General features: G+C 32.4%; 1 protein-coding gene across 1 annotated transcript; it reads right to left on the bottom strand.

Annotated features, from left to right (window-relative positions):
* Positions 1-3,728: 3,728 nt before the first annotated feature.
* On the bottom strand, positions 3,729-14,347 carry LOC110782702 (protein trichome birefringence-like 41). Its single transcript, XM_021986921.2, has 5 exons — positions 13,850-14,347; positions 6,067-6,238; positions 5,533-5,708; positions 4,870-5,028; positions 3,729-4,218 (listed from the first exon to the last, which is right to left on the bottom strand). Exons 1-5 carry the CDS (start codon positions 14,191-14,193, stop codon positions 3,933-3,935), a joined length of 1,137 nt encoding a protein of 378 aa, XP_021842613.1. The 5' UTR covers positions 14,194-14,347; the 3' UTR covers positions 3,729-3,932.
* Positions 14,348-14,845: the final 498 nt, after the last annotated feature.

Below are 14,845 nucleotides of genomic sequence, written 5' to 3' on the forward strand. Positions count from 1 at the left end.
TTGAATTGAATTGAACTCAACTAAATGAAGTTGAAATGAACTAAATTAAATGGAACTAAAATAAAGTCTAAAAAATAGGCCGAAGAATACAAACAATTTTAAAGATATATAATTGTTATATATAGCTAGCTTGCTTGTTCTTTAACCATACGCTAATTAAAAATGATTGAAGGTTACAATGAAAGCAAACATGTCTGTCAATCCTGTACTTTACTTTCTTTTTCATAAAAATTGGATGTATGTGTATAATACTTTTTGTTGTTTATTTTTGGATGATAATTGTCCGGATTCATATTTTCTATGTTTGGTGAAATGATTGTCATGGAGCTCCAACCAGTCAATCCCCTTGATTGGCAAGTAAACATATCAAGGGGTATTTTCGTAAATAAATTATCAAAATATACAATCTACATATTTAAGTGTATAATATCTTTTTATATTAAAATTATTTTCTTTTATTTTTAATTTTTTAAAATATCAAATATGTTGTACATTGCAATTTCTAGATTGTATATTTGCTTATTGTAATTACGAAAATGCCACTTAATATGTCAATCAAGGAGATTGTTTTGAAATTTCTCGATTGTCATGCATCTTCGAATTTAGTTTTGCATTATCTAGCTTAACCTTTAAATTACGATATCAAAGGCTACGGCTATTTGTTCCAGATGGAGAGTAGTGTACATTGTAACACGAAATCGGGCACGTAACGTAATTGAATTTGGTGCTATGTTTAAGCGTAAGAATAATAGTCTAATTAACACAAACACAAAACCACAAATTAAAGTTCAAACTTGTTCAAACATATCATATATTCCTTCCATTCTACATGAGACAAAATCATGCATGGCAGCAGCAGCAGCAGCTAAGCTAGCAGCATGCATCACAATTCACAATTCTGGGATATTATAGTCAATGCCATATATATATACGGAGTTCATGAATGAGAATATCAGAGTTTAAGCGCTATTTGTCATGGCATCAGAGCCAGCAGTCTTAGCCCATTGTTTGTCCCAAAAAAAAGGGAGGGCCCACCGATGTTGAAATATTCGCAATATGGAGAAGAGTCGAAGATTTGTTTGGAGCAAGTAGCCCAACAGTGAGTGCCCCAAGTAGGGGCTTAACCTCAAGTTAAGAGGGTCCAGTAGGGACATTGTGTGACCTATCCAGACAACAACCTTAAAGGTGCCTCACATGTGAGGGGGAATGTTAGGAGTATAATCCACATATAAGTACCCCTCGTCTCTTAATACTCGCACCGCTTTCCTTTTCGGGTCGTTCCTTAATACTTGCATCGCTTCTATAAATAGAAATTTTTATCAATATTATATTATTTATCACACTTACCTACTACCCCACCTACACCCTTATTCCTTACAAAAAGTTATTTAAAATTCACATCCTCAACTCACTACTCCCCACCTCTTACACATTTCCCACTAGCAATATTAAAAAATATTCCACTATCAACTAACACCATTAAATTAATAAGTCAATTTAAATGTCTTAAACTCCGCACCGATCAAACCGGTGCGAGTATTAAGGGACGGAGGGAGTATTGGACTACTTATCCCACATTGGAGAAATAGAGAAAGATTGACTGACATATAAGGTTGGTGGGCTACTCCACCTATCACCAATTGGTTTTCGGATGGAACCTCGTCAAACTTATATGTCGTCAATCTCTTCTCATATACGAGCTTGTGTATAGCCCGATGAATTTATCATGGTATCAGAGCAAGATTAAACCCTAATTATTATTTTTCTGCACAATTTGAGAATAGCGCCGTGAGATTAATTGAGTCAAGAACAACGTGAGTTTTTTGTCTTCTCTACCCTTCGTCCATATGTCAGTCAGGTTCTTCATCATGGGCAAGGATGGAGATGATGGGTCCAAGGTAGAGGTTGATCTCGATCATGCTTTTGAAGCAAGATGAGACATTTCCATAATGTCACCCTTATGTTCCCTTGACCTTTATACTTTATGGAAATTAAGTTCAACAATGTTGTACTTATTTTCACCTTATCGTTTTTAACAAAACGTTTCTCAATTTGTTCAAGGAACTCTTTGGCAGTGACCTCATAAGACACGGAACCCCTAAATGATTCTGGAATTTCCCGCTTCATGATCATTAGACACATACGATTAGAACGATCAGCGGTGTGGTAATCAAATATTAACAATAATATCTTGTCAAATGTTAAGCGTGACTTTGATTAGTAATCAAATATTAATATCCTGTCAAATGTTAAATCTTTTTTTGGACCGACTTTACATTCACGTGGAAAATTTTATAACTGTTACATATTTATTATATTACCATAAGTATGTTTAAATTCCGGCCAAATAATAATATTCCTTTGGGGCAACCATTATCCGCATGGAAATCAAACACACAAAACCTGCTTAATATTGAAATTAACTAATCTACACAAAAGAGATTATTTTGGCAACTTATTATTTCAATTAATCAATTCAAACTTAATATAAAATTGTCAAGAATTAAATCTGATTATTAAACCTTAGTTCATAATTATACATGCTTTGATTTACATGCAAATTCAAACTTTATACGGAGTATACGATTTTGCAATAACCATGTACGCAATAGATAGCCTAAAGCAACATAATCAAATCATGATTATAAAGTCATTGTAGATAATTGATCAATCGAATCATATTGTACAAACCAAAAAAATTAAAAATAACAAATAAAAACCTCGCGGCACTTGAAAATAATTCAAGCATAAACTTGACATGAGCACATAAAACCCAGCAAAATTTGATCGCGACTACAAAGGAATTAAAGAGGCAAAATGAAGACCCATAATACTAAATTACTAATCCCACTTCATCCCACCCAAAAAGACCGACAGAACCCAATATCGAAACAGAGGAAATATTTTCGGATATCAGATATGTGCTTGTAAATACATATCATAGTTAAAGACAAAATAGGAAAAAGGACAAAAAAGAAATTAAATGGTACTTTTTTAATAAAAAATGGTACTTCTTTTTGCAGAATGGTACTTTTTTTTTACAAAATAGTACTTCTTTTTTGCAAAATGGTACTTCCTATTTTGTCTTTTAGCTGATATGTGTGTTGCCACACATATCTGATATGCGAAAAAACAACCTCTACCGAAACAACCTCATACCAACAAATCGCATACCAAAAAAACAAAAATCATGTGATACAAAATAAAAATAACGAAACCCTAATAAACCAACTAATATGATATAAAGGAGACTCATGATACCTCAATTAATCCAAACTAAATACTTCACACTAGATTAATCGGTAGAACATAATTGCGGAAGCGTACCTTTCTCCATTGGATTGATGAGTAGTGGGTTTTGGATCTTCTAATTCTATATGGTCTCCCTTGATATTCTATTGATGATGGGATATCAGAGAGACTGAAAAACCATATGAATCGGGGATCATAATCTAACCCTAACACCTATATATGGTCTTCCATATCTCCTATTAAGCCCATCATAAAATAAGAGATAAAGAATTGAATCTCTACACATATTAGCCTATACCAGTAAGATACGCAATATGCTTAAAAATAAAAATCGATCACTTTTATAGGCTAATTTTAAGATAGTTTTTATACACATGGGTCATGCGTGTAGGCCCATATAATTTCATTATTAAAAAAAAAAAAAACATAATTTAAGTAGAAAAAACATGTATAGGTGTAACAAATGAAAAGCAAAGTGAAAATGAAGTTAAATTTATTGCTTGGACAGAGTGATATCCATACAAGAGTATTGCCTAGAATACATATGTAGCTATCAAATGGTTTTATATATATCCTGAATTTAAAAACCAATAAATAAGGAATACAAATGTGTAAATTCGTGTATGAATCAAATGGATAATGACCTAATAAGAAGAATTGTGTATAATGAGTTAAATTTGTTAAAGAATGTAGTTGTAAAGAATTTGGTTCCAAACATCAGGAACACCAGGCAAACACCAATGACTGCAATCCATTGAAAACAGTCCATATATTGATGGGTGTCCATCTTTTCTTAACAAAGAAAGCTGAGTAACATCAAGCAATGTGACCGGTGTCTTTATTTTGCTTAAAGCTCTCTTCACCACTGTCACTGCTTCCGGCATTGGTCCCGGGTAGTTGTACCCTATCACTGGTTGTGTCTGCCTTAAACAGTTTATTGCCCCTGGCTCATTCCAGTCACTTCCACTGGTTTTCACAAACATCCATTTTCAATGTTTAATAAGCATGCATGTGTCCTCAAACAAAACAATTACCATAACTATGATATGAGAATGTATCATGTAATTTCATTGAGGATAACGCAGTTATCCTATATAATAGAATATCGAATATAGTAGAGTTAGGCACTGTTCTGTTTGACTTATTTTGACTTATTTCAGACAAAATAAGTTCAGTTAAGTTCAGATAATATAAGTTCAGCAAAAATAAGTTTTTTCAGACATTTTCACACACAAATAAGTTTATTTCAGACAAAATAAGTTTTTTTCAGATAAAATAAGTTCAGATAATATAAGTTCAGTCAAAATAAGTCCAATAGAACGGAGCCTTATGTTATAACTAGGCTATATTATATAAAATAGAAGTGTATATTAATTAGGAAACCTATGAATTAGGAAAATATAATGTTGTATGTTGTGTTATACGTGGGCATACGCCTTTATTTATAATACAAACTAGATCTCCTACTCTTCATAGGTTTCCTGATTCATATAGACTTCTATTTTATATCATATAGCCTAATTATAACATAACTCTACTATATTCGATATTCTATCATATAGGATAACTGCGTTATCCTCAATAAATTTGGATGGTATTTTAGACATATTTGCTTACTTGTAATGAGAGGGTGAAATCCCTTGGAAGAAGACTTTAGTTTTTGAAGGATCAATGTTGGTGTCTAGCCAATGACCCCATGTACCTAGTGCTTTCTCAAAGGCAACCATGCGATTCATGTCTTTGAGTGTTACGTTTCCTATTCGGATAAAGTCCCATCTGCACAACCCAAACATCATTCACATAACAAAATCTATACCTAGTATTTAAAAAAGAAAACCATAGACCATTAGATAACACGTGTCACCCATCTTTCATAGTTTATTAGATGACACATGTCAGCTCATCTTTCATCCATAATTTTTTTTCCAATTTTTTTATTTTGTTATATGAAATATTTTACACTTTCAACACATCTTCCCTTCATCTTCCTCATTTAACATCAATTCACCATTTAGTTTATATATTCATTCAACCTTTTCCACTTCATCTCCCTCTTTAACACTCAATACTAATTCACAATCTAATTTATACATTTTTCAGTTTTAAATATAACTCACATATAAATCATATATTCCCACTAATTAAAATCACAAACCCACAATAAAACTAACACTTTAAAATAATAATTTAATAACCACTAATATGTCCGTTCTTTAAACGGGCTCAAAAGCTAGTTTACTTAATAAAATATCGCAAGGAGTTAGAAGTGGAGGGACTAACGGTTGTGTGGGTCCACGGCGACCCCACCAATGCCAAGTATTGAAGACGAGCATGTCCATGCCTCTCCATAATCTGCCTCCAGTAATAGAATCCAACTCTAGAATTCTGCCAACCCTTCTCCTCAAAACATCTACTAAATACACACTTCTGTCTATCATCACTTTCACTCCATAATCCTGTATAATATTTCAGATTATAGACATTATTTATATCTATGTATGGAAAAGAAAATGTCATCTACTTCCTCCGTCTTTTAATACTCGCAACGTTTGTTAGTTTCACGCATGCCAATGCACAGCTTTGATCATTTATATCTTAAATTCTCTTTATGCAAAAATTATAAAAAGTTGATATTTTTAAAATACACATTGAGACGAATCTAACAAGATCCCACATGACTATGTTTTATCTTATATAAAAAGCATTAAGAATAGTCAAAGTAGATTATATGAATAGTGACAAAAGTCCAAACGTTGCGAGTATTAAAAGACGGAGGAAATATATTTTAAAGAAGAAATGATTAAGTAGTGTTACCGTGAAAGTGAATGTGGATATCATATCTTGTCGCGTTAGATTATATCTAGCGTTAGGTACACCCGAGACCAATAGGCATGCAAGAGATTGCCATTGATTTAGACTTAGTGAATCTCCCACGAACATTATGCTCTTCCCTCTAAATCTTTCTAAGAATCGTCGAGCGTTGAATCTGCACAAATAAGACAACAAACTTAGCACAAAAATTCAAATTATATCATTATATACGAAAAAATATAATCAACCAAGATCTTGTTTGATTCGTGTCATTGAAACATGAAGAACTTTTGAGAATGAATACAATAATAAAAAAAAAATGGCGCCTTGCCTTATATACCAAAATTGTTTCCTATTATCTAGTTACTCGTCTTTACAAAAAAAAAAAAAAACACTTTTTTTAAGGTAAAATGAAACGTCGTACTGGGTCGGAACCTCGCATGGGTCGAACCACCAAGGTTAACAGGCTAGACATTTTGAGAGTGTGGGAGGATAGTAAGGAAACCCTTCCTCAAAGTGCCGTTAGCGGGGATTGAACTCCCAGTTTTTAATTAGAAGGTAAAATCTTTTACACTTGGCCAAGGTATTATTTAGTAAAAACGTTTATTTATGATAACTGATTTTGACATATCAGTTAGTTAATTTTAGCACATGAAGTACTATACTTACGTGCCAAAATCAAGTGAGAAATGTGATAAAATAGTTCTGGATGACAATAGAAAAACAAGGGTAAATACAAAACGAAAATGATAAAGATCGCAACATGCGACCTTTAAGCCGTGTCACAATGATGACATGACATGTTTATGTGTCATGATTTAAATTGGAAACTAAAATATTTAATTTATATATCCTACTTTAAATGTTTCAAAAAAAGCTAGGAAAATCTTAAGATTCTAATTTATTTCCTTATTTATATCGACTACCTTATTTACATATTTTCATAGTAAAAATATTGCATTGATAGTAAAAATATTATTATGACTCATAGCCTACGTGTCGCCTATATGTACCAATTAAACTGCGACACGTAAGATTGCGACAACTAAATATTGTCGCAACTTACGACCTTTATCGTTAGAAAATGGTTCTGGATGACAATAGAAAAACAAGGGTAAATAAATACTCCCTCCGTCCCGGAATACTTGACCTGTTTTCCTTATCGGGCCGTCCCTTAATACATGACCTGTTTCTAAAAATGGAAATATTCTAACAATATTATATTATTTCTCACTCCACCCCTATTAACCCACCTACCCCCTACTCCATACAAAAATAATTAAAAATTCAACCCCTACTCTCCCCCAACCCCACCTCTTAACCCACCTCCCACTAACTACATTAAAATAATACCCCACTATCAACTACTACCTATTAAATTAAATAAGTCAATTCAAGTCCCTTAAACTCTGTGCCGGTCAAAACAGGTCGAGTATTCCGGAACGGATGAAGTACAAAAAAGTAGAAAGAGAGGGCAATGAAATGGGAGACATGAAACAAGACATTTGTCACGGTTCAAAAACAGAGCCCGTGAAAATGTTGCGCACCTCAAGATTGGGGCGTCGGTGCATATGTTATTCTATTTCTACCCCATATGGTCCAGAATCTGTGTCCTTCCTAAATCCTAATCAATACTTGTACAAGTATACTTCCTCCGTCTTTTAATACTCGCAACGTTTGGACTTTTGCCACTATTTATATAATCTATTTTGACTATTCGTAGTGTTTTTTGTATACGATAAAACATAGTCATGTGGGATCTTGTTAGATTCGTCTCAATGTGTATTTTCAAAATATCAACTTTTTATAATTTTTGCATAAAGAGAATTTAAGATATAAATGATCAAAGTTGTGCATTGGCATGCGTGAAACTAACAAACATTGCGAGTATTAAAATACGGAGGAAGTATAATATATTGGTACAATCCCCAATGTACCGGTTAACGTCAAACAACGTGTGAAGCATTTTAATTTGCCAACCTTATTAAGCTTACCATCTGTCGGTGCATTTGTTTTTCTACTGTCCAATCTTATAGCTGTAACACTTTACTAATAATATAATAATACACCCATACTATTTGTGGTGCGGCTGTGCGACATACCACACTCCACATTTCCTTTTCAATCCAGCCTTGTTTTTTCGGATATCAGATATGTGTGGTGAAATACATATCAGCTAAAAGACAAAAATAAAGTACCATTCATGTTAAAAAAAATACTCTTTCCGTTCCAGAATAGTCGTTACACTTACCTTTGCACAAAGTTTTAGGTGATAAGTGGTTGTTGGTTATCAATTGTTATTTTATTGAAAAAGTAGATGTGATAGGAGTTAGTGGGGTATTTTTTTTTAATTGAATGTGAGAGAGTGTGGGGACAAAAAAAAAGTTAGTGGGAAGAGAGAGACAATATAATAATTATGGGGTAATTCCTAATTTAGAAGTGTAACAACTAATCAGGGACGGACGAAAAAGGAAAGTGTAACAACTAATCTGGGACAGAGGGAGTACAATTATGTAAAAAAAAAAAAAAAAAAGGTACCATTCAATTTTTTTTGTCTTTTTTCCTATTTTGTCTTTTGCTATGATATGCATGTGCAAGCACATATCAGATATCCGAAAATACTTCACCTTCCAATGTAACTCCGCATTTTCTTCAATAAACATAAATCTTCATTTTAGATGTTTTTTAGAACTGAACTGCTCCGTTACAAATAAGAAAATTAATAAAGAATGTTAACGAACATCTATAAAGGTCAATCTTGTCCTGTAAAAGTGCGTCATTGAGAATTATTTTGTACGATGTATACTACGTACATAACTTAGTTTTCTCAATGAATGGGTATACTTTTTTTGGTGCATAAAATTAAACAAGGATGTAACATTTTGCATTCTTTACCTTATCTTCAATTCCATTCTTTCCATTACCACCATCCTAAGAACGTCCAAGAAACTAAAAAGATCATTCTGTAAGAGGCAGTGAATCAATGATAGTAACGAGTTTATATGTTACTTCGTATTTGTAAAGAATGTTGTATGTTACTGTCAATCGCAATGACCGTATTTACTTTACTTAAAAACATACTTCCTCCGTCTTTTAATACTCGCAACGTTTGGACTTTTTTCACTGTTCATATAATCTACTTTGACTATATAAGATAAAACATAGTCATGTGCGATCTTGTTAGATTTGTCTCAATGTGTATTTTCAAAATATCAACTTTTTATAATTTTTGCATAAAGAGAATTTAAGATATAAACGATTAAAGTTGTGCATCGACATGCGTGAAACTAACAAACGTTGTGAGTATTAAAAGACGGAGGAAGTATGTTTTTTCATAAATTTTAAGTTTTAAATAAAGAACAAGAGATGATCGGGACTAAGAGAAACAACCTATGTCCATGGATAAAATTACACATACACTCACATAGTCACATAATTATCGTCACATATCACCACCTACTAAAAGCGTCAAAAAAAATTATAGGAAATACTCAATTAAATATTATTCAATTATAGGTATAGGTATATACTTAAAATGTTCATTCATTTTGGCAAGAACACATAACAAACTAATAAAGTCTTTTGAATCTTTTGCTTACCTCATAGCCACATCAATTATGTGGAGCAAAAATGATAACCCCTTTAATTTTTTAAAATGGGATGAATATAGTTAGGAGGAAAACCAAATTAATAATCAAAGAACTAAGAAGATAAGCTAAACCACTCAATTTTGGATAGGAAAGTAATGACAAATAAGTGTCCAAGTAAATGGGATGATACAAAAATGTATACAACAACAACAAATCCAGCACCATCACTAAATATTGATGTTCATAACCACCAAAAACAACATTAATGTTTGTTTGGATAAATTAAACTACGTAGCGGATACTATGGCTAAATGCCAAGGAAACAAATTTAGATATGCTACTACCAAAACAAAAATTAGATATGCTCAAGGAGTGGGAATCCATATTTTGGGCGCACGCACTATTGATTTTGGCAAACCTCCTTATTATTGAGTATAACATAAATAGTGTGACAAACTGGCAAAGTTATTTCTCCAAGATTCCTAGTACTTGTTTTACCCGCAACTTTTACCTATACTTAGGGAAGGTTTTCTAAACGGTCAAGGGATTGTGACCAAATTGGACACAAGTCACCCAGTTTTTTTACACTAAGAAAATTAAAAAAACAATCAATACTTAGGTCAATATAATTTGCCAAACAACAATCTCATAAGTATTTCTTCAAAAAACTTGACTATCTCATAGGATATAATTCTATTGAGTAATTTGAATGACATATTTACCAACTCTAATGTAACTCATAGATCTCACAATTGAATGATTGATAAGTTTACGAGAAGGGTCCTTCTAGCTGGCTTTTATTTGTAAAACCATAATGGCTTATTGAATAAATTGCCAGTCGTTTTCTCATTTGAATTTACCAACACAACATTGCTTGTACTATTAACTGTCTAGAGGTGCGCCCACCCCAATGGCCCAATCCCAATTTCTTCACACATTCATTAATCAATAATCACCCCTTTTCTTGTTATTGCTCTTCAAATATCTTTTAAGAGTATCATTTTATCAAAGGTAAAGATATTCCCCATACGTTACCAATTGCTTGTTGGTTCAGTGGTGATTGGGGCTGAACTTGGTTCAGTGGTGATTGGGGCTGAACAACAATTGGGAGGGGACTGGAACCTAACCACCCAGATTCGCCCCGAATCCGAATTAGCCCTAATGGTGAACCGGATGCTAACACCAAAAAAGATATCCCCCATATGTTAAGCGTTGATTGATATAATTAATGTTTAAATGTTCGGCAAGACTAGCTGCATCGGATAACGGTTAGCGGTTAATTAGCAGGTAGCGATTATAGTAGCGGCGAAGAGGACAGGGTAGTGGATAACGGTTAACTGTTAAAGTAGCGGGTAACTAATATGAGTGTTCGATAAAAGTAGCAGTTGGGTATTGTAAAATATTATTAAAATAAAGTAGAATTTTGTTTAAAACTTTACTATAAATTTGTCAAACGCTACTAATTTTAACGTTTGACAAAAGATACCCAACTGCTACCTCTATCGCTAACTGATACATGCTACCTTGCCAAGCACTTGTAAATTTTACAAGCATCGTCTCAAATAGGTCAAAACGTTACCCCCTACCTCAAACACTACTGTCGAACACGCCACATTGCACACACATTTAATCTATACTAATATATTAAAAAGCGTTGTGAAGAATGTCTATGTGCCCCATAGTACTCTCCCTTTTAGGTAACATCATCGACTCACCAAGTGTTATGTCATGTCATGTCATGGACAACCAAAAATCAATATAATGATATTCGAACACGAAACTTCGATTATGATGATAACTCTCATTACCTTTTAATCAATCACAAATTGTATTTTATTTCTTCACATTAATTTATAAATAAATGTTAACGTGAAATTTAAAACAACTAAAGTTTTATGTGACATTTTATTTTCTATGGACTATTTTTGATAATAAAAAAATAATAATAATTATAGCAGACAACCATGAAAAAACATGATGTCGTAAGTTTCATAAGCATCAACTATAGAAACGCCTTGCATAACTTTATATATGTAATTTGGTGTTTATTAATTTGAAACACTTACTTCTACTAGAAAACATATTATTCAAATTGTAAGATGATCTAATTGAAAAATTACTTATTGACATGATAAATAACGTAGTTTGTCTTTTTAGTTGACGAATTTAATTGATGTTTTCACTTTATGAATACATGTATTTTTGTTAAATATTGAGATTAAGAAAATTTTAAAATTTTAACTATTCAATATAGCACCGTCTAGGCACAAACTAGTTAATTTTTTATACCAAGTACGGAATATATCATTTTGTTCGATCACTTTCAATTTAAATTAAAAAAACAATTTCCCTTTTGTACGTTTATTCTAAAAATAAATTATTAGCAAGAGGTAAGCTGTAAAGTTTTACTGCTTTTATGAATAGGCGCAACCGACAAAAAGCCCGTGTATTATTCACTCAATCGCCGCACTCTAATTTGCCAAAGTGTTCAATTTAATTAAAAAAATAAAGAAATATTCCTCAAAACTGATGCGTAATTTACCCCCAAGAATACATGAGTAAGATAAAACCACGACATAGATTTGCCTTTTATTAACTCCAACGCCAATCTTATTGGCATACGTGTTATAAGACCGCACACTTAAAACCCACTTTCCCCAATTATCTCCTCCGTCATTAATGGTTTGTTGGTTCAGTGGTGATTGAGGCTGAATTTGATAGGGAGTACCCGTGTTCGATCTCCCACTACAACAATTGGGAGGGGACTGAAACCTATCCACCCAGAACTCGCCCCGAATCCGGATTAGCCTTAAGAGTGAACCGGGTGCTAACACCAAAAAAAAAAAAAAAAAACTAACTTTCATTATTTAGTACCATAAGTGATTTTGCTTCGTGCAAAATGTCAATGCTTTCATCCTTCCTTTCTCTCGTTTAACCAATCCTTAGGAAAATTATTTATGTATTGGTATGATATATAGACCCGACTACTTTTTTTTTACAAGTAAATGAATTCAAGTGGACTACGTAAAATCACATTTTTGACTAATTACAATGACTCCGAGCAAATTAATTAGAGAAGAAAGAGAACCAAAAAACCTACCCTCAAACCTCATTAGTGACGGATGTTTTATATGGCTTTGGTGGGTCTGCTCTCCTGTGCGGAAATTTTCGTAATTTAAAATTTGTGTATAATTGTATAATTTAATGTTATATTCCTTAATTCTTCTATTGACCCCCTCGTAAAAAAGTTTTAGATCCGCCCATGTACCTCATACTGCTCATTCTCAGTTCCTAGTAAACTTTGTCAATAACTCAATACACATGACTCCACATTATACTAATAAAGTTGATGTTACCCTCACCAACTTTATATTCCAATAAAGTAAGTCCTCTAAAAAGCTAGTTAGTTGTTGATTAGCTAGCTAGATAAAGAAAGAATTTAGACATCTAGCAAAGTTAACCTTTTTTTAATCAACGGAACAAAGTAAAACCTCAACCTAACCTTGCTATTCCAAGAAGGTTTACATTATTAACTAGAGTAAAAACAAATCTGAATACCATTTGTTAAAACTAACAAATTAAAGGTCTGTTCTTTTCACTCAATTTTCACTAAACTGTATTTTAAAGATTAAAACTAATTCGACTCCAACTACCAATAACATGTTGAAAACAAAAACAGCATATAACATGGAAAGCGTCAATTACATCAAGGCTCTGTTCTGTTCACCTTATTTCCACTTATTTCAGGAAAAATAAGTTCAGATAAGTTCAGTTAAGTTCAGATAAGATAAGTTCAGGAAAAATAAGGTTGGTCAAGTATAATTTATAACTAAAATAAGTTTTACTTCCTCCATTTTTTTATAATCGCACCATCTTAGGTTTTGACACTATTCACATATTCTTATATAGTTATTTTTTGTGATTTATATGTAAAGAAAAATATATTCATGTGGGATCTTGTTAGATTCGTCTCGAGATATACTTTCAAATTATCAAATTTTTATAATTTTTTCAATTGTATAATGAGAGATATTAATGGTTAAAATAGTGCATTGGTAAGCGTGAAATCTAAGATGGTGCAATTATAAAAATATGGAGGAAGTAATAAGTTCAGATAAGTTCAGATAAGATAAGTTCAGGAAAAATAAGTGTAAATCAGGTGAATAGAACGCAACCTAAAAGAAAGTAGTCCGTACCTGGCTAAATTGCAAGAAAATGGCTTCCAACCATAATGGAGATAAAGTAGATCTCTTCGACCATTTTTGAGACAATTGAATTCCTTCTGAATAAAAGGACAAGCAGAGAAGTTGTAAAGAGGGAATGAGAAATCAGCAACCCATCTTCCTTTGAAGTAATCACAACCATTTTTGTTGCTAATGATACTATTACTTCTACTAATCTTGCTTTTGCTTTTGCTTTTGCTTTTGCTTTTACCTCTACTCCTACTTCTAATAACTGCATTTGCTCCTCCTCCTCCTTCTGCTACTAATATTCCTATTATTAATACCACTGAGATTATGCATTTTGAACATAATCCCATCTCTTTCTCTCTCACAGACACACTTCTTAGAGAGAGAAAGAGTTTTTTTTTAAATAAATATAAATCTCTGTTTTTGCTCTGGTTGTATTGCAGTCTCTTGTGTTTTATTTGCAGGGGGTGCACATTTTTATTTATAGTGCTTTGCTTCTCTTTTTATTTTTATTTTATTTCGGTGAAAATGGGGTGGTTTTTTTTCTTATAAAGTGTGTGTGTTTTATACTCTTGTTAAAGTTGGTTTATTGAGTGTTGGATGTTCACTATTGACAAACGGGTGAATGGGTGATTACTTGCACAAGGCAAACAAATATATGGCATTTTTGTTTCAACTCATTTTGACTTGTTTTAGCAGAAAAAAAAATACATTAAATAAATCCGGTTTAATAAATACTAGATTTTAGCCCGTGCCATGCACGAATTCTAATAAATTGTTAAGCTAAAATAAAACTTTTATATATACCAACTGCTATATTTATATATTAGATTAGATTATTTTTTTATTTTGAATTTTCATTTTAGATTTATTTTTAATTATGAGAGTGTTTGATTTTGGATGAAATTGTATATGCGTAATATTAATACTTAATTAATAAAAATATCTACGTGGCGCCTAATTATTTATCTACGTGGCACACTGGCACTCCACTTTTTTAAT

Source organism: Spinacia oleracea, chromosome 4, assembly GCF_020520425.1.
Source record: "Spinacia oleracea cultivar Varoflay chromosome 4, BTI_SOV_V1, whole genome shotgun sequence".
Lineage (NCBI taxonomy): Eukaryota > Viridiplantae > Streptophyta > Magnoliopsida > Caryophyllales > Amaranthaceae > Spinacia > Spinacia oleracea.